Genomic DNA, 19,865 nt, shown 5'->3' with positions numbered 1-19,865 from the left:
TTTTATGGTCAACTGGAACTGTATTGCCAGTAGACTAAAGTATTAATGTATCTATGGACCTTTGTTTGATGAACCTACTTATTTAGTTGCTACTGTCTGGCTGGTTGGAGTTGGTTTGCTAAATGATCTTTGTTTTGCGTGTTCTGTTTTAATCGCCCCTTCTCATAAAATGAATTCCTTGTTTCACAAAATGATTTACTCCCTCTGTCCCATAATATAAGATGTTTTTTGACACTACACTAGTGCCAAAAAGCGTCTTACAGTATGGGACGGAGGCAGTATGTTTTATGTGTTAATTAGTTCGTATCATGTACTGCCTTGGAAATTTGGGTGTTTTTAAGATGACACTTTAACCTTGTGGCCAAAAGCAAAGCAAGAAACATCGCCGGCAAAGCAGACTGCAAGTTTACTCATCCATGAACCATCAAGTGTTATTGTTAACTGAAGAAACTGTAAAGGGTTGAACAAAAGCAGAAATTGATGGAGATACTACAGCAGAACTGCAAAAAAGCCATGAACAATTAACAGAACTTAGATTGCGCTTGCAGGCTAGATTGACGAACGTATATTCTGTGGACAAATGCACTAGGGTAAAGCGAACATAAGAAAATGCACTACACCTGCGACTACCCCTTGAATGCCGCTCATGCATAGCATATCAGAAGAGCACAGCTGAGAACAGAGTTTCTTCCAGGGAGATAAACATGCAGGCGGATAATTTGTGAGTCACACATCCCTAGAATAAAAGTGGCTCCTGCAATTTGACATCTGCTGTGAAGTCCTCGAACTGCATGAAGCCCCAGATTGATGCAACACGTTGAGGCAAACAGACCCACTCAAATCTGTTTCATAGCTCTTCTGTAAAAAGTTTGTGTGCTTCTTTCTCCATAACAGGAGCTGCAGAAGCAGAGTAACCAACCAAGGGAGTGATAGGTGTTCACCGGATAACCCAACACATATATGGAGGACTACCGTGTGTTGCCACTAACATGTTTTCTGCTTAAAGGGCAACAACACCAAGCCAGCAATCAGCGTACTCGGTCAGCTATTGCTATCTTCGCATGACACGGAATTTTTCTCGCTTGCGGAAACGCTCGAGCAACAATTCATCGGTAGCAGCTTCTCTACGTCCTGGAGGTGGACCACCTGGATTGTTACTATCTGTTGGTTTGCCTCCAGTTTCATTAGCTTGTGAATCTTGACCTTTGTACGACTCAGGATGTTCTGCATTGTAAACAATGGTTTAGTATGCTTATTAAATGACAAGAAACATAGCAAAGATGTGATATCAATAACATGACAACATAATAGCATTAAAATGGCATCACTGCCACTAGATTTTCCGTGGGACGTCAATTTGCAGAAGCACAGATTGTTACGCAGTCGGATTTAACCAACGGTGCATTTTTAATGATACGGAAATATGAATTAAAATCTTACGTTCGACTTTCTAAACTAATCCTACCACAGACTCAAAATACCAATAGCAGATACTCTCTGAAGAGTTCTGCTACAGGAACAAAACTGTCTTTTTGACACATACCATGCCAAACAATATCATATAAATATTTCGTGTAATAGTGATACATGTCCTCACTAAGAAAATAAAATTAAGGAAATGACCTTAAGCGTATACAAACCTCTTCGCAATTTTTCAGCATAATCTCTCCCACGATGGAAATAATCAGCACTGTAACTTGATGGAATGTTTGCATCTGATTTTGTTTTACCCGCAAGCCTTCTCTCTTGCAACATTTTTTTAGCTGCCTCGGTTTCTTCAATATTTCTCAATTTGTACCTATCATGCGACGATAGTTTCTGTTAGTGATGATATTCACAGAAAAATCTTTTGAGATCACCAAGATTAATTTCAGAAAGCAAGAAATATAATATATCACCAACATCGAATTATTGTAAGCACGAAACCTGGTTACTGAAAATCCTATATCCATGAGAAATTGTCTTGGAGAAATTTATTAACCTAGACATTAACCACACTGTTAGGTTACTGAAAATCCTATATCCATGAGAAATTGTCATGGACAAATTTATTAACCTAGACATTAACCACACTGTCAGGCCTTGAATATCAACAATAGCATTAGTGCAGCAGAGATATGTCTGTAGGTTTTCTGCATCCTTACACAACTTAATAGCTTCAGTTCCTATTTACTAGCATGCATCAATGACAAAGAAGATCAATAAACTAGCCATGATAGGCTGAACTCATTGCAAAGCAATCTTGAATTGGCACTGTATATATTACAGGGATAAAATGCATAAGCACACTTAATAACACCAAACGAGATCAGTATGCTTTCCTAGGCTTCGGGCCGCAAGGATTTTGCTGATCATGAAAAACAAAAAATAAAATTCTAAATGAACTCTAAAAAATAGGATGTTTGGAGTTCACACAAAATTAAACCTATCTAGCTGATTAAATGCAGCAAACACTGGAATAGAACTGCTAGCACCCAGCAAAGAAACTTTGTCGACAATGGACCATTGGATCGAATAGTTGGCACAGGTTATAACTGATGTGCACAAATGGGAATTAACTAGTAGGTTTCATGCACTTATCTAGAGATTTATGAACAGTAGTAAATTGCTCTCCCTCACTGGTCGATATAGGCAATAATAAGAAGTACACAACACTTGAGACTTCTTTTAGGCTAGTCATAGTGGGAGTAACATAGCGCACTCCAAGAAATTTTTGCTTATGTGGCAAGTAGTTAATGAGAGGTGGTAACATAATATGTTACTGTAACATAGCACTTCCCAAGATAGAATGAGTCTACAAGCTAATAAATGAAACCATATATGACACTACTACCATGTTATTTTGCACTATGAAGGTAGTAACTTAGACTAGTGTCATATGCATGACACTAGTATAAGTTACTCCCCACTATGACCAGCCGTAGGCACCTTCCCCTCTCAATCCAACATAATGACACAACTTTAGCAAGTTTTACTCTAAATGAAGACAGAAAAAGAGGGGTGCAAGCACACACTCGATGGGCAGCTGAACTTCAGCGATGCCGGTGGTCCACTGGGTCGAGCTCTCCTCCATGTTCTTCTTCCTCACCTGCAAGCAAACGATACAACATCAATATCATTGCAGACTCACGAATAATCTCACCCTGAGGAGTGAATCACAGGGCTGTTCAGCCACAAACAAACCTTCAGGTGGTCCGGCACCACATAGAGCTCATCCACCTCGTCCTTATCGTCCTTGTCGTTGACCTCGATCGTCTTGCCCCTCTTCTTCAACAGCTCGTTCTCCACATACCTCAACCTTGAACGATCATACCCAGGTTTATGTCAGTTCTGGAAATCGGATTGGCAAGAATAAGCAGATGCAGATGCAACAACGCACATATTGGGGTCTTCGATGGTAACAGCGGTCTCCTGCGCAAAGGTGTCCTGAAGCACGAGGTCCTCTTCGCCCGCTGCCCCTGCCCCGCTGCCACCTCGGCCCCGAGCGGAGGACGCGTCAGTGGTGGCGGAGGCGGCGGCGCCGGTGGCCACGGACGCCGCGGGGATGCCGAGCTTCCTCTCCCGGAGCTTCTGCGTGTACCTGATCTCCTCCAGAGCAACGCTGCGAGGGGTGAAGGGCAGGAGGCATCAGCAAGAAACCCTAACGAGGCAAGAGAGGGGGAGCGGGAGAAGGGTACCGGCGGGTGTCCTCGTCGTCGGAGTTGTCGGCGGCGTCCGACTCGAGGCTTCGCTTGCGGAAGTTCTTCACCATGGTGAACCCGCGCTGTGCTCGGGCCGGTGCCGGAGGAATTTGTGAGGATTCCTTGCCGGAGCGGGAGTCGCCGGCGGCGAGCGGTGGAGATTTGTGGAATGCTGAAGCGGATTAGGGTCGTCGTGTCGGAGTTTATTTTTATTTTTTTGAGGGGTCGTCGTGTCGGAGTGAACCGGTGGATAGAAGGAATCCTCACAAAAAAAATCCGGGCCCGTTGCTACCCAAAGCCCATAGACCGGGGTGGGCTTCCTCATTGTTGACAGTTTTCTCTTTTTCTGCGCATAATTGTTGACAGTTTTCTCCGCCGTGCACACGTCTAACAACACAAGTTCACAGCTCAAAAATAAAACTCAAGTTCACGAAATCACTAATTGAGAAGTACTCGTTGTAAAGACCACTCTCACCTTCTTAGGTTGTGACAAGTGGCGTGTTTCATATGCATCACTTGTCGCAACCTGAGAGTTTTCTTTTTTTCGTAGATCCGTTTATTTAAAATGTTTTATCTCTTAAACCGTGTGTTCAATTTTTGAACCGTTTTCACTGTTTGATTTCTCACGTCAAGATCCTCAAAACTATATCCCATGTTAATAGATTTTGACGAGCTTCTTTTTCACGAAAAGATCAAACAAAAAACCAAACTGAGAGCATGTTTTTTTTTCGTTTCCGAGAGGCACAACCATGCCCCTCGCGAAAAAGCACAACCGTGCCTCTCGCGAAAAAAAAAAAAAAAAACGCGTCTTTTTTCATTTCCGAGAGGCGCAATCGTACCTCTCGCGAAAAGAAAAAAATAAACGCGTCTTTTTTCATTTCTGAGAGGCACAACCATACCTCTCGCAGAAGAAAAAAAACAAAAAACGCATTCTTTTTTCTGTTTCCGATAGGCACGGCCATGCCTCTCGCGAAAGTACAACCGTGCCTCTTACGGAATCAAAATCGTGCCTCTCGCAGATGAAAAAAAAAACAGAAAACGCATTTTTTTCTGTTTCCGAGAGGCACGGTCGCGCCTCTCGCGAAAGCAAAACCGTGCCTCTCGAAAGAGAACGCGTTTTTTGTGCAATTTTTTCAAGAATTCCTTTTTGTTCCAAAAGCTAAGGAAGATGGTTGAAAAACCAAAAAAACAACACTAAAAAAGCTGAAAACGCGTGTGCAAAAATTAAAAAAAATCTAGAGAGAGCGTCCAGAGCGCGACACAATGTCCAGAGCTCTACTCCAGAAACCTGACTCTTTGAATGCTTGCATCTTAAAGTCTCCAAAATAGAGGATAATTCGTCCAGGGTGCACACCCACTACGACCGAACAAGCCGGCTCCCTAAGGACTGTACCAGTAGTGTGGGTTTCTAGCTATTTTTTCTCAAGGTTGGTTCATTTTTAATTCTTTTTGTCTATTTTTTGGCTGATTTTTGTTCACTATTATTTTTCTTTTCTTCTCCCTTTTCATTTTAATTTCATGAACTTCTATTTTTATAAAATTGTGAAAATTGTAAATTCACAGTTTTTTAAAAAAATGGAAATTTTCAAATTTGTAACCTTTCTTCAAATACGTAAATATTTTTCATGATTTTTTAAAAGTTCTTGATTATTTCAAAATGAACGAATGTTTTCCAAATCTGTGAACTCTTTCAAAATCCATAGAATTTTTTGGAAATCATGAACAATTTTCAAATTCACAAACAATTTTTAAAAATTGTAAACTTTTTGCCAATCCGCGTAATTTTAAAAATTCATGAACTTTTTTTACCAATTACATGATTTTTAAATCAAATTCATAAACTTTTTGAATGTGTGATGTTTTTTTTCAAATTCATGTACACTGTTATGGCAATCCCTGGTTTTTTTTTTGCAAATGTTTCAAAAAAAATCAAATGGTCAAGGATCAAATGATGTATGGACAATGGGCAGCAGTTAGAGGTCAAAGGTTAAGCTATTAGCCGTCAGCCGGTCAAAGGAGTCAGCGGTCAAAAACAAATCCTCGCTCATGTGAGAGTCAGTTGTTGGGCCGGCCCACAAATCCTCTCATGTTAGCGTTTGTTGCGTTACCTGCCGCAATGAGCACTAACAAGGACCTCTCCTTAAAGTCTGTGTATGACCCTACGAGATCTATTTTGGAAGCGAGCCTTGAGAAGCACACTTTGCAAGTTTGGTGGTCCATTTTTTAGGGAAGGGATACCCTCAAGTTGGGCCTCATTAACAAGATTGGCATTGTTGAAAACACGAAATTTGAAGGTGCGTCCGGTTTGCCAAGAATCTTTACATCTGTCGTAGCTGGTTAATGAGTCTATTGACCATACTTTGGCTCATGGAAGGTGGAAGCAATTGAAGAACATTTTTATGATATGGACAATGGCAGTTTCTCGGGCCAGGGCTACCTCGCTACGTTAGTTCCTGGCCCGGTGGATTAGGCTACATACCCCTAGGTCAGTTCCGTCCTAGATCATATTGGGCAGCCCATGATATTTATACGAAAGGCTATAAAAGACTTGTCGTACAAGACGATGATTCTAGAGCCGAGGAGAACTCTACCTCCACTAAGATAGTTGACTGGGACCTCTAACCCTAGAACTCCTGGTGTGCTATATAAGCCATGTGAAGGCTTGTCAATATATCATTATACAATTCCTTTGGTTCTGTACATGTACTTTATATACCCCTATCGCAATATACATGAGCAGGGTTAGGTTAATACCTCGATCCGAGAGGGCCCGGACCTATGTCAATCTTGCTCCTTGTTTCCCTTCTGACCTAATCGCTACGCTCTGGCACTTAATTGAACTATATTAGTTCTTTATGTTTTGGGCGCATAATTATAACTTTAGTATACATAAAACGAAAGTTTAGATCACGCGCTAGATGTAGTTTTTATCTGATGTAAAATTGTTTATGAAGTCAAAATTTTGATTGTCAGTTGTTCATAATAACATTGAGAGTAAACTTCAGACTGTATTTCTATATCCGATGCTAAATTGATTTGAAGATCTATCTTTCTCGGGCCTATCAACTAAGAATGTTTTTATGTTGGACTTATAGCTCAATTCTCTTTTGTTGTTGATCATGTGCTTTTAGTACATTATGTCATGAATATATTTGAGGCGTATATATTTTCATATGTGGATCGACGTCTAAATAGTCAGACAACATTATATGAATATATTTTTATGGTGCTTCTAGAACCATTTGATGGTATTTATGAATGAAAAAGGGAATAAATTGCTTAATGAACTCAATACAAATATATTCTCGCAAAAAGATTAATACATATATTGACATCTTACTATCTTGGTAGGTAATGCTTTTATTGTTGTGTGTCTTCACCCACATAAAATTTTCAATCCCATGGCACCGCCGATATCTTTATGAGCTGGCCACAAGTATCCTACGATATAATTTAAGGAAGTATGCACCAGACATGTGATTGGGCATTTTTATGTGTGTGAGAATTACGATGATATTTTCTATCTCGACCATAATTAAACTCTTTAATATATAATAATAATATATTAATATTTATTACTCCCTTCAAACAGGTGCATAAGGCATGCGTGTGTTCCTAGGTCATCAATTTGACTAACAAAATACATGTTATATACCACCAAAAATATATGTTTAAAAACTTTGTTCAATTACAAATCCAGTGATGTGCTTTTTATGGTATATAATACATGTTTTGTTAGTCAAACTAAGGACGTAAAACCCGCACCAACCTTATAAATTTGACAAAGGGGGTACTTGCTTAGCTGCAATACAATGGTCTGTTTATTGTGATCTCGTTAGGTACATTTGGTAAGATGAACCATTTGGGTGAATGCCTACCTTCTCTAATCCATTTGACCTAGGCTCCGTAGGAGCAATTGATATATCAGTAAAAAAAAGTCTACCACGTGCCGATAGCTGGATGTGTTTTTTGCGGTTGATTCGTAGTATATCCCTCATTTGTTGTACTATGTCTTTGTATCGAATAATAGATCCAAGAATTCCTAGACCATGTTAGATCGACATGAAATTAGTAGCTATTTTCTCTTACTATTAGAATGGGTGTGCTTCATATAGTAGTCCAGAACAACTGGGTAGCCGCCTATATGTGCCTTGTGTAGTTTGCCTCTATTTAATTGTTTGTTGTCAAGAACATAGAATCAAGTAAATCTATCATACGTATTTCAGAATAACCATGAATAAATGAATATGGTGAGATGTTGACCATCTGGACCAAACAACTAATATAATCAATAATAGAATCTTCATATTTTTCATTAACATCGAAGTTTGTAAAAGCTTTATTTTCTTGCATCAATATGGAAATTTCAATTCTCGAATGAAAATAACAGATGTGAAATTGAGGAGTAATGCTACACCTACGTATGGATTCTTACGTACCTACGTGATCGCCAATTTGTCAGTTTTTAATTCTTCATTAGTTGGGGGCACAGGCCCACCCTAGAAATCAGGGGGGTGGGGGGGGGGTTGATTAGTGGTTACGGTAATTACGTTTGTTAAGTAAGACATGTTCGTAGGTGTAGCATTTTTGGAACTTGAGTGCATCATCTAAAAAAAGTTATATAAATAATATTGGTTAATACAAATCAACTTGTGGATTACTTATTTTCCAACTCCTTAAGAAGTATGGACTGTTACCACTTATACAACTTTGGGATTATTTAGTCCTAACCGCAAATTCTACCAATCCATTTTTTATGCCACGTGCTTAGTTTTTTTTAGATAATGCCACGTGCTTAGGTAGTTTTTTTTAAACGCGTGTCTGTGTACGAAAAATAATAAAGAAATAGACGGAAGAAAAAGAAAGCGTTGAAGGTCTGGAGTCCACTGGGCCGGCCCATTCTGGTGCGCTTCAGGCAAGAGCTCGTTCAGGATTCCATCGTCTTCTCATCAAGAAAGAAAAAAACATAGGGTTCCATCGAGAGAGGAAAGAGGGGATCGGGAGTCCGTTATGCGCCGCCGCCTGCCTTCCGCCGGCGACGGCGGAGGCCTCGAATAAGCAGCTCCTCCTTCCCCGAGCGGCTCCACTCCGGAACCTAGCAGCTAATCTTCCGAGGAGACGCACGGCAACAGCAACTCTAGACAACAGTTTTCAGAAGACAATGGCGAGGACCAGTCGCCGGCGAGAGGCTGCCAAATTGATGGCCAAACCATCGGTCAAGGCCGGATCCTCCCTCGACAAGCTGGTGAGTTGCTCCTCCAAATCCCTTTTCTTATATAATAATAATAACATTACACGCAAAAAATACTATTTCTCACAACAAGGAATGGTAAAAAGTAGGAACCATGACCAGATTTGCGCCCTTCTGTTGGTAAGTATAATAAATTGTCATCAGCAGATCTACGAGGGAGCCATGGGGGGCGTCCTTAGCAAACCAGGGGTCAAATTTCAGTCTTTCACACAGCATTCAAATTGCATCTTTTGTCAACAACTTTGTGTTATCTTATATCCAAATCAAAGCCGCATCTTTGCGACAGTAGACAAATTTCATCTCTGATATTGCGTATTTTTTCTGTAATGTGATACCAACTCTGATTTGTTCCAAATGCCAAATGCAGAAAGTCGATCCAGATGATAGGATCAGCAAGTTGCCCAATGACATCCTGCTCAACATTCTTGACCGTCTCGATTTCCGTGACGTTACAAGAACCAGTGTCCTCTCCAGATGTTGGAGTCAGCTTCCTGCCAGTCTCTCACGGCTTAAAATAAGTGCTCTCAGTTTCATGCCCTCACAAACTAGCATATCTGATGATGAATCGGGTGGAACATTGCTTCGGATCAATGCAGTTAATGCAGCCAATGCAGCCGTGGTCAAAGCAACAAAGAGTATGCTGGCACACAGGGATCCAGGTGGATGCACCATCCGCCTCTTGAGCACGGTGTTCTACTTGAGAGGTGATGCCCCCATATCCATTGGGCATACTGTGGGCAATGCCATGGCGACACACAGGGTTGAGAAAGCTGAACTCATAGTTCTGACAGAGAAGAAGGGACACATGTGCAGTATTGCTGATCTGGCGAACTATGGGACACGGTTTGTGTCATTTTTTAATGAATGCCACAATGCATTTGCTGGTCTCACACGCCTCTACCTGGAGAATTTGAGTTTCCGTGAATCTGACTTTGTCTCCAACATCCTTGTCACTTGCAAGCAATTGAATTATTTAGGTTTTTTCAATTGTGACACAGAGGATTGGAAACCGCTCCAAGTTGAACACGCACAGCTCAGTGACCTCAGTATTGTCGATTGCTGTTTTGACATGGTCGAACTCACCTGGGTTCCGAAACTCACATGGCTGGCGTTGGAGATACTGGGATCTCCGGAAGAACCACCACTGGTGCTGGGCTATGTCCCATTGCTTCGGGTTCTGAGACTTTCAACTATTGCTCGCAAAATGGTCAAGTTGAGTTCATTTCTTCATGAGACCTCTGTTCGAGACCTGACATTGGGGTTTAAATGCGAAAAGGTAAGTTGCGGGTTGATTGCTTTGTTCTGGCTTCACTTGTTCTCTACTCACCCTATCACGTGCTTATTGTTGCAGATTTGGGTTCAACCAGAGAGTTTGACCAGAAGGCAGGCATATGTGTTCCAGCAACTAAGGATTCTCAATCTAGTTAAAATTCCTGAAGGGTATGATCTCACCTGGACAATGTTCTTCTTGGAAGCGGCGCCGTCCCTGGAGGAGCTCTACATGATGGTATGTTCTTAGCTAATAAATCTTGTTCTATTCTTACTTTTTTTTTGAGGAGTTGCTCTACTACGTGGCTGTATGTTCTCTCCTCCAGTCTTTTGTTTGAGGGGTTGCTCTATTATCTCTGCTTTCACTTGGAGTGCAAAAATTAACCTGTTTCATTTACCTTGTCCTATGGGTGGCATACATGTAGGTATGGGAGCATCGATGTGAAATGGAAATGAATCAGGAGTTTAGCGAGAACAAGGGCGTTGAGTGGGAATCGCGTACATCAAATTTCAAGCACCACCGTCTGGCCAAGTTCATCCTTGTCGGCTTTCAAGCTAATGACTACATGGTGAGTCATGCCAGGCGTGTCTTGAAAGCAGCGGTGAATCTACAAGATGTGTACCTGTATGATAGACTAGTATGTGCCAAGTGCCAAAACAAAGTAGAGGTTGCGCGCATGTATGATGCAGTGGTACGTGGCATGTGCCTAGGCGTGAATCTGCCTATAAAGTTCCCATATACAAATGAGGACCAGCGTGCAGTGCAGAAGCGAATGCCTCGGGGCATTGGGTCACTTGCCAAAATCCACTTCCTGACATCTAAGGAAATAAGGGCCGAACATCTTCCAAGGATAATTGGAGGCTGTTGAGGCAGATTGTTTTACTTGGAGCATTTGTCAGGTGCTTTTGTGGTTGCAACGCGTTATATAACTAAATTCAGTTGAATGTAATTTGCAGCACTAGTGTCCGTGAATTCAAGAATTCGATGATACAGTCAAATTTCATACCAAGTGCGTTGAGTTATATTGATCCGGTGATCTGTGATGGTGGTGAGTGCATCTGTTGATGTGGTTCTTTGAGAGCATATGTTTTTGTTTTTATTTATATTTATATAGAAGATGAAACATGTAATGATCATGTGCCCCTTTTGTCAACAATATAATTGCTGCAGCACGTAACTTGGGTGGCATTTGAAACAATATAAACCATTTGGTGAAACAGGGAACTCATTTTATGAGAGGAGGCGATTAAAACATTACACACAACACCAAGATCATTTTGCAAACTGACTCCAGCCAGCTAGAAAGTAGTAAGTAAATAAAGTAGGTTCATCAAACAAAGGTCCATAGATACAATAATATCGTCTACTAGCAATACAGTTTCTGTTGACCACATAAAAGAGTATGCAGGGCATTTCTCGACTGCCATATAAAACACACTTGCTAACACAAACTGTCAAAAGGGTGTATGTATACTCTTGCCCAGACCTTCAGATGACATAGCAAAATTCAGCCAAAGTAATGCAAACCCGGCAAATGAATCCCATGTCCAATATGTTCGCAAGCCGGCTGACTGTTTCTCCGCAGAAATATGCGCTTCCATGCTGTGTGTTTACAGTACTCACACATAGGCTTCTCATACATGTATACGTCCTCCAGGGCTGCCGATGTTTTCATGACACTTTTGATGCAATTCACGATCTCCGCCTCACACTGAAACCCAAAGACCCTGAGCATAGACAAATTGTGGTGCTTGAAATCAGATGAAGAAGGTGCTTTCCATAGTACGTGTGCATCCTTCTGCTCGTTGCTAAACCCATACTTAGTCCTCTCTTGCTCATCCACTGTCATTTCACATAGATGATCCCACACCTGCATTCTGGCAAGCAAAATTTAGAAATGTAAGAAAAAAAAAACTACTTATGTGATTACTCAAAAAAGTTAATGCGCTTGGGAAGCTTGAGATGGGAAAATTCCGCTGTAAGTTGAATGGGCAGCAGAAAGGGGAATTGTTTGGAGATTAGGTACAAAACTTTATTATGACCGGCTCAGGGGCACGGCTGGTGCTGTTTTGAGAGATGATAAAGGAAAATTCATTGCAGGGGAGAATTGGAGAATTGATTGGTGCACGGTTGTTCTGACGGCTGAAGCTATGGCGCTTGGTTATGGTCTATCTATTGCTCAAAGGGCGGGCTGCAACCGCTTAGTTATTAACTCAGATAACATGGAGGTTATCGAAACCATGAACAATGGAGGACGGTCATCTAGTATAGCGGCGGCAGTGTTTGACGATTGTTATTTTTTAGCATGTGACTTTCTCATTACTAAATTTGAGCATTGTAATAGAGAAGCAAATAGGGTCGCACATGAACTTGCTAAGTTAGCTAGATTTTCTTCATCTTTGAACTGGTTTGAGGAGCCCTTGAGTGAAATTGTATCCCTCCTCATAAACGATGTACTTGTTATCGCAAATGAATAAAGTTTCTATGTTTCTTTTAAAAAAAAGGTACAAAACTTTACCTTGATGCATAGCTCGTGAAGGGACGGTGCACCTTGGAGAATGAACATTGTCCAATTCAGATCACATTCTTCAGAAATGTGGGTCAAAGTCACATGCCTTAATTTGTGGAACACCTGCAACAATTGATTTGGTTCTTCTGGTTTAACCCAGATCTGCAGAAGACAAAATATGTTTGTGTTAACCTAAAGAACAGAACATAATGCTGGCGCGAAGAAGGAAACTTATAGATGACGACAAGATTATCACATTCACTAACCTTTTCACACAGAAAGTTCAAATTCAGGTCGCTGATGGTGGTTTTCCCAAGGAAGTCACTTAACTTGAGCACCTTCTGCCGGAAGCGAGCCCTATTAGTGATGCTCGGGGTCTGGAGCAGTGGCATATAATCTTTTCCCAAGGAAGATTATCATGCTCACAGGACCACCGAGCATAATTCTTTATCACATAATGACCATGGGTGGCCCTTGTAGGAAAAATACTCAATTGCACTGGGCCGGAGGGCCGGACCCATTGCCTATGTGCAAGGCATGTGACCGATGAGCCAAATAATGTCAGGGCCTAGCTATAAATGATCGGAATGCAACCGGCAGCCACCTAATAAAAAACGAATCGTTTTTTGTCACTAACGGGTAGCATTGGTGGGCAATTTCTATCAACTTTAGGGGTAATTTTTGTGACGTACGACCAGAAGCAGTAGACACTTTATTATTAGGAAAAGATTTGTCTGAAGTCAAACTTTGTAAAGTTTGACTATATTTATATACAAAAATATCAACATCTACAATACTGGGCTTCTTTGATTCGTAGGATTTTAAAAACATAGGAATAGGAAAAGTATAGGGTTGGAGTGGCATGCCCACTTGAACCCTATAGAATCACCAATGAGTGTTTGATGGCACGGAAATAACAGAGGAATTGTAAAAAGAGGTTGGAGTGGATGTTAAATTTCCTATGAAATGTAGTACAAAAGATTACATAGAAAAAAATCCCATGTGATTCAATCCTATGAATCAAAGGACCAACATAGGAAAAAATCCTAAGGATTTTAATCCTCCAGAATCCTATAAAATTCCTTTGAATCAAATGAGCCCTAAATGTATACAATATGAGAACTAAATTCCTAGCAAATCTTTTTTTAGGAATGCCATCATGGCTGATTATTATATTGATTTGGGGAATAAAGATGCATCCTCAGCCAGTACATCAACTAAGAAATCATGTGGGTCTGCCGTCCACACAATCGTTTGGGCATCAACCACTATACTAGCTACCACATGAGCTGCCATATTTGCTTCTCTAGGACAATAAGCAAAAAATAATAAAAATAAAACTGCGACACAGAAAGCTACACTCTTCAGAGGTCGTCGCCGCAGGTCCAATAAAGTTTCCCCCTTGCTGCATAGCCTCTACCACTTCCATGCAATCTGACTCAACAAGCAGTTTAGAGCATCCCATTTGACCAGTAAGAATCAAACTTTATTATTTTCTAAGTTCATAAAGATTTCGTATTGTGAATGTTGATACTCCCTCTGTTCACTTTTATAAGACCTTGAAGACATTTCAGACAATGTACAAAACAACCCATTTTGAGTTGTCTGAAATGACTTACAAAAGTGAACGGAGGGAGTATTATTTTCTATAAAGTTGATCAAGCTTTATGAAGTTTGACCTGACAAATATTATATTCGAGCTAAAAACATCAGTAGAACACCACAGACAACAGAGAAGCGAGCCACATCCAATGGCGAGATGCAGAACAGAGAGCTAGGGTACCAAAACGCACGCCTACAAGCCTGTAGAAGACTCGTGCTAATCTTCTCTCCTTTCTCTCGCGGACGTGCAGTTTGCTTGCCATGACAAAAAGAAAATGCTAGCTATGTTCCTTGTCAAAACTTTTATGGGAAGAATTCAGTCAAATGGAACCCCAGTTACGTGCTGCAGCAATTATACGGTTGACAAAGGGAACCATATATATCAACTGATGCACACTCACCACCATCATAGATCAATATAACCCTACACACTTGGTCTCAAATTTTAACTGGTTGTATCGACTTCTTCAATTCAGCTACAAATTACTTCAACTGAATTTAGTTTACACAAGCGTTGCAAGCACAAAAGAAGAGCAAACAAGAAAAGCTGGCACCTCCAACCGACTGGTATTAAATACGTTGTCCTAGCCTCGACAACATCCAGTCATCTTCTATGGCACCCATAGAGTATCCATCTATCCTTGGACCATGTTCAGCCCTTGTTTCCTTAGATGCCATGAAGTGGATTTTGGCAAGTGACCCAATGCCCCGGGGCATTCGCTTCTGCACTGAACGCCGGTCCTCATTTGTATACGGGAACTTTATTGGCAGATTCACGCCTGGGCACATACCACGTACCAGTGCATCAAACTTGAGCATATTCTCTACTTTCTTGTGACACTTGGCACATGCCAGTCTATCATACAGGTACACATCCTGTAGATTCACCGCTGCTTTCAGGACACGCCTGACATGAGTCACCATGTAGTCTTTAGCTTGAAAGCCGACGAGGATGAACTTGGCCAGACAGTGGTGCTTGAAATTTGATGTATGTGATTCCCACTCAACGCCCTTGTTCTCGCTAATGTCCTGATCCATTTCCATTTCACATGGATGGTCCCATACCTGCACCCATAGGACAAAGGTAAATGAAACAGGTTAATTTTGCACTCCAAATGACAGCACATGTGTGTGCAATCATGCAACCGACATAATAGAGCAACCCCTCAAACAAAAGACTGGAGGAGAGAACATACAGCCACATGGTAAAACAACTCCTCAAAAAAAAAAGTAAGAATAGAACAAGATTTATTAGCTAAGAACATACCTTCATGTAGAGCTCCTCCAGGGACGGCGCCGCTTCCAAGAAGAACATTGTCCAGGTGAGATCATACCCTTCAGGAATTTTAACTAGATTGAGAATCCTTAGTTGCTGGAACACATATGCCTGCCTTCTGGTCAAACACTCTGGTTGAACCCAAACCTGCAACAATAAGCAAGTGATAGGATGAATAGGGAACAAGTGAAGCCAGAACAAAGCAATCAACCCACAACTTACCTTTTCGCATTTAAACCCCAACGTCAGGTCTCGAACAGAGGTCTCATGGAGAAACGTACTCAACTTGACATTTTTGTGGAAACTACGAGCAGCATTTGAAAGTCTCAGAACCCTGAGCAATGGGACATAGCCCAGTGACAGTGGTAGTTCTGCGTGATATAACCAAAACAAAAACGCCAGCCAGGTGAGTTTCGGAACCCAGGTGAGTTCGACCATGTCAAAACGGCAATCAACAATACTAAGCTCACTGAGCTGTGCGTGTTCAACTCGGAGCGTTACCGAATCCTCTGTGTCACAATTGTAAAAACCTAAATAATTTAATTGCTTGCAAGTGACAAGGATGTTAGAGACAAAGTTGGATTGACGGAATCTCAAATTCTCCAGGTAGAGGCGTGTGAGACCAGCAAATGCATTGTGGCATTCATTAAAAAATGACACAAACCGTGTCCCAAACTTCACCATCTCATCAATACTACACCCGCGTCCTTTCTGCTGTGTCAAAACTGTGAATTCGGCTTTCTCGACCTTGAGTGTCACAATGGCATTGCCAACAGTATGCCCAACGGATATGGGGGTATCACCTCTCAAGTAGAATGTCGTGCTCAAGAGGCGGATGGTGCATCCACCTGGATCCCTGTGTGCCAGCATGCTCTTTGTCGCTTTGACCACAGCTGCATTGGCTGCATTGACTGCATTGATCCTAAGCAATGCATTGATCCGAAGAAATTTTCCATCCAATTCATCATCAGATATTCTAGTTTGTGGGGACAGAAAATCACGAGCACTTATTTTAAGCAGTGAGAGATTGGCAGGAAGCTGACTCCAACATCTGGAGAGGACACTGGTTCTTGTAACGTCATGGAAATCGAGACGGTCAAGAATGTTGACCAGTATGTCATTGGGCAACTTGCTGATCCTATCACGTTCATTAGCTTTCTGCATTTGGCATTGGAACAAATCAGAGTTGGTATCACATTACAGAAAGATACGCAATATCAGAGATGCAATTTGTCTGCTGTCGCAAAGACGCAGCTTTGATTTAGCTAAGATAACGCAAATCTGTTAACAAAAATGTACCAAAAACTTTTTTCTATAGACTGAAAAGATGCAATTCGAATGCTGTGTGAAAGACTGAAATTTGACCCCTGGTTTGCTAAGGACACCCCCTCGTAGATCTGCTGATGACAATTTATTATACTTTCCCACAGAAGGGCGCAAATCTGATCATGGTTCCTAGTTTTTACTATTCTTTGCTGTGAGAAATAGTATTTTTTGCGTGTAATGTTGTTATTATAAGAAAAGGGATTTTGTAGGGCCAACTCACCAGCTTGTCGAGGGAGGATTTGGCCTTGACCGATGGTTTGGCCATCAATTTGGCAGTCTCTCGCCGGCGACTGGTCCTCGCCATTGCCGCGCTGCTGGCCAGTCTTCGGAAAACTGATGTCTAGGTTCCCGCCACCGATGGAAACTCGGAGACAGAATTTGAAACAGGGCCTGTTTCTGATTGCTTCGATTGCCGGTTGTAGCTCGGGAAGGAGGAGTTGCTGCTTGGATTGGGGAGCTGCTTGGATAACTGACTCCCGATCCCCTCTTTCCTCTCTCGATGGCACCCTAGGTTTTTTTTTTTGAGGGGTTCGACGGAGGGGCGATCCTGTACGTACGGGTACCTTCAACGCTTTCTTTTCCTTTCGTTTATTTCTTTGTTTTCCGTACACAGACACGCGTTTAAAAAAAACTACCTAAGCACGTGCCATTATCTCAAAAAAAAGTAAGCACGTGCCAGAAAAAAATGCATTGGTAGAATTCTAATTTGCGGTTAGGAGTAAATAATCCCAAAAGTTGTATCAGTGGTAACAGTCCATACTTCTTAAAGAGTTGGAAAATAATCCACAAGTTGATTTGTATTAACCAATAGTAATAAAAAGTCATAACCATCCTAGATTAGGCGTTCAAAAGTTTTATATAACTTCTATTTTAGACGATGCACTCAAGTTCACATGTGTTATTTTTCATTCAAGAATTATTGAATTTCCCATATTGATTTAAGAAAATAAAGCTTTTACAAACTTCGATATTAATGAAAAATATGAACATTCTATTATTTTTAAATTATTAGGTGTTTGCTCATATGGCCAACATCTCACCATATTCATTTATTCATGACGGCAAACAATTAAATAGAGGCAAACTACACAAAGCGCATATAGACGGCTATCCACTTGTTCTAGACTACTACTCTTCAGTTCCAAATTACTTGACCCATATTTATCTAGATACGGATGTATCTACACATTAAATAAGTAGAGATACATCCGTTTTTAGACAAATTCAAGTCAATTAATTTGGAACGGAGGGAGTATATAAAGCACACCCATTCTTATAGTTAGAGACAATAGCTACAAGTTTCACGTTGATCTAACATAGCCTAGGAATTCTTGGATCTATTTATTTGATACAAAGACATAATACAACAAATGAGGGATATACTACGAATCGATCGCAAAAAAAACATCCAGCTATCGGCATGTGGTAGACTTTTTTTTACTGGTGTATCACTTGCTCCTATGGAGCCTATGTCAAATAGATTAGAGAAGGTAGGCATTCACCCAAATGGTTTGTCTTACCAAGTGTATCTAACAAGATCACAATAAACAGATCATTGTATTGCAGCTCAAGAAGTACCCCCTTTTGTAAAATTTATAAGGTTTGGCGCGGGTTTTACGTCCTTAGTTTGACTAACAGAACATGTATCGTATACCATAAAAAGCATGTAATTGGATTTGTAATTGAACAAAGTTTCTAAACATATAATTTTGGTGGCATATAACATGTATTTTGTTAGTAAAATTGATGACCTAGGAACACGTGCATGCCATATGCGCCCGTTTGGAGGTAGTAATAAATATTAATATATTATTATTATATACTAAAGAGTTTATGGTCGAAACAGAAAAATATCACCGTAATTCTCGCACACAAAAAAACGCCCAATCACATGTCTGGTGCATACTTCTTTTAATAATATCATAGGATATGTGTGGCCAGCTCATAAAGATATCGGCGGTGCCATGGGATTGAAAATTTTATGTGGGTGAAGATACACAACGATAAAAGCATTACCTACTAAGATGTCAATATATGTATTAATCTTTTTACGAGAATATATTTGTATTGAGTTCATTAAGCAATTTATTCTCTTTCATTTGTAAATACCATCAAAATTCAAATGGTTCTAGAAGCACCATAACAAATATTCATATAAAGTTGTGTGATTATTTAGCCGTTGATCCACGCCTCAAATATATTCATGGCATAATGTATTAAAAGCACATAATCAACAACAAAAGAGAATTGAGCTATAAGTCCAGCATAAAAATATTCTTAGTTAATAGGCCCGAGAAAGATAGATCTTCAAATCAATTTAGCATCGGATATAGAAAACACTCTGAATTTACTCTCATTGTTATTATGAACAATCGACAATCGAAATTGGACTTCATAAACCAATTTAACATCAAATAAACACTCTATCTAGCGCGTGATCTAAACTTTCATTATATGTATACTAATTTATGGTCACACACATGGTTATAGATATTTTATCCTTTTGGAAATGAAATGTTATAACTATGCGCCCAAAAAATAAAGAATAAATATAGTTCAATTAAGTACCACGGAGTAGCGATTAGGTCGGAAGGGAAACAAGGAAAAATATTTACCTAGGTCCGGGCCCTCTCAGTCGAGGTATTAACCTACTCCTGATCATGTATACTGCGATAGGGGTGTATAAAGTACATGTATACAACCGAAGGAATTGTATGATGATTTATTGACGAGCTGTCAGATTGCTTATATAGCAGACCGATGGTTCTAGGGTTATAGGTCCTGGCCAACTATGTCAGTGGAGGTAGAGTCCTCTTGGCCCCGGCATCCTCTTCTTGTATGACAACTCTTCTGTAGCCTTTCGTATAAACGTTATGGGCTGCCCAACATGATTTAGGATGGAACCGGCCAAGTGGTACGCAACCCGATCCACCAAGTTGGGAACTAATGTG

General features: G+C 40.6%; 3 protein-coding genes across 4 annotated transcripts; 1 reads left to right on the top strand and 2 right to left on the bottom strand.

Annotated features, from left to right (window-relative positions):
• Positions 1-514: 514 nt before the first annotated feature.
• On the bottom strand, positions 515-3,900 carry LOC125515576 (protein COP1 SUPPRESSOR 2). Of its 2 annotated transcripts, none has more exons than XM_087529200.1 (6): positions 3,678-3,900; positions 3,380-3,601; positions 3,184-3,298; positions 3,015-3,088; positions 1,624-1,798; positions 515-1,224 (listed from the first exon to the last, which is right to left on the bottom strand). In XM_087529200.1, the coding sequence occupies exons 1-6, from the start codon at positions 3,749-3,751 to the stop codon at positions 1,042-1,044; spliced, it is 843 nt and encodes a 280-aa protein (XP_087385326.1). In that variant the 5' UTR covers positions 3,752-3,900; the 3' UTR covers positions 515-1,041. The 2 variants fall into 2 exon arrangements, with proteins under 2 accessions (XP_087385326.1, XP_048537028.2); XM_048681071.2 differs by having other exon boundaries at positions 1,641-1,798; positions 3,678-3,897.
• Positions 3,901-8,615: 4,715 nt separating this feature from the next.
• LOC125515574 (uncharacterized) lies at positions 8,616-11,284 on the top strand. Its single transcript, XM_048681067.2, has 4 exons — positions 8,616-8,925; positions 9,299-10,207; positions 10,283-10,438; positions 10,626-11,284. Exons 1-4 carry the CDS (start codon positions 8,842-8,844, stop codon positions 11,067-11,069), a joined length of 1,593 nt encoding a protein of 530 aa, XP_048537024.2. The 5' UTR covers positions 8,616-8,841; the 3' UTR covers positions 11,070-11,284.
• Positions 11,285-14,849: 3,565 nt separating this feature from the next.
• LOC125517079 (uncharacterized) lies at positions 14,850-17,235 on the bottom strand. Its single transcript, XM_048682287.2, has 4 exons — positions 17,135-17,235; positions 15,811-16,746; positions 15,580-15,735; positions 14,850-15,377 (listed from the first exon to the last, which is right to left on the bottom strand). The coding sequence occupies exons 1-4, from the start codon at positions 17,216-17,218 to the stop codon at positions 14,883-14,885; spliced, it is 1,671 nt and encodes a 556-aa protein (XP_048538244.2). The 5' UTR covers positions 17,219-17,235; the 3' UTR covers positions 14,850-14,882.
• Between the last annotated feature and the right edge of the window lie 2,630 nt (positions 17,236-19,865).

Source organism: Triticum urartu, chromosome 6A (genome assembly GCF_056163025.1).
Source record: "Triticum urartu cultivar PI428250 chromosome 6A, HENAU_Tu73, whole genome shotgun sequence".
NCBI lineage: Eukaryota > Viridiplantae > Streptophyta > Magnoliopsida > Poales > Poaceae > Triticum > Triticum urartu.
Note: the sequence above shows the minus strand (reverse complement) of the source record. Positions and strands in the feature narration are given on the sequence as shown.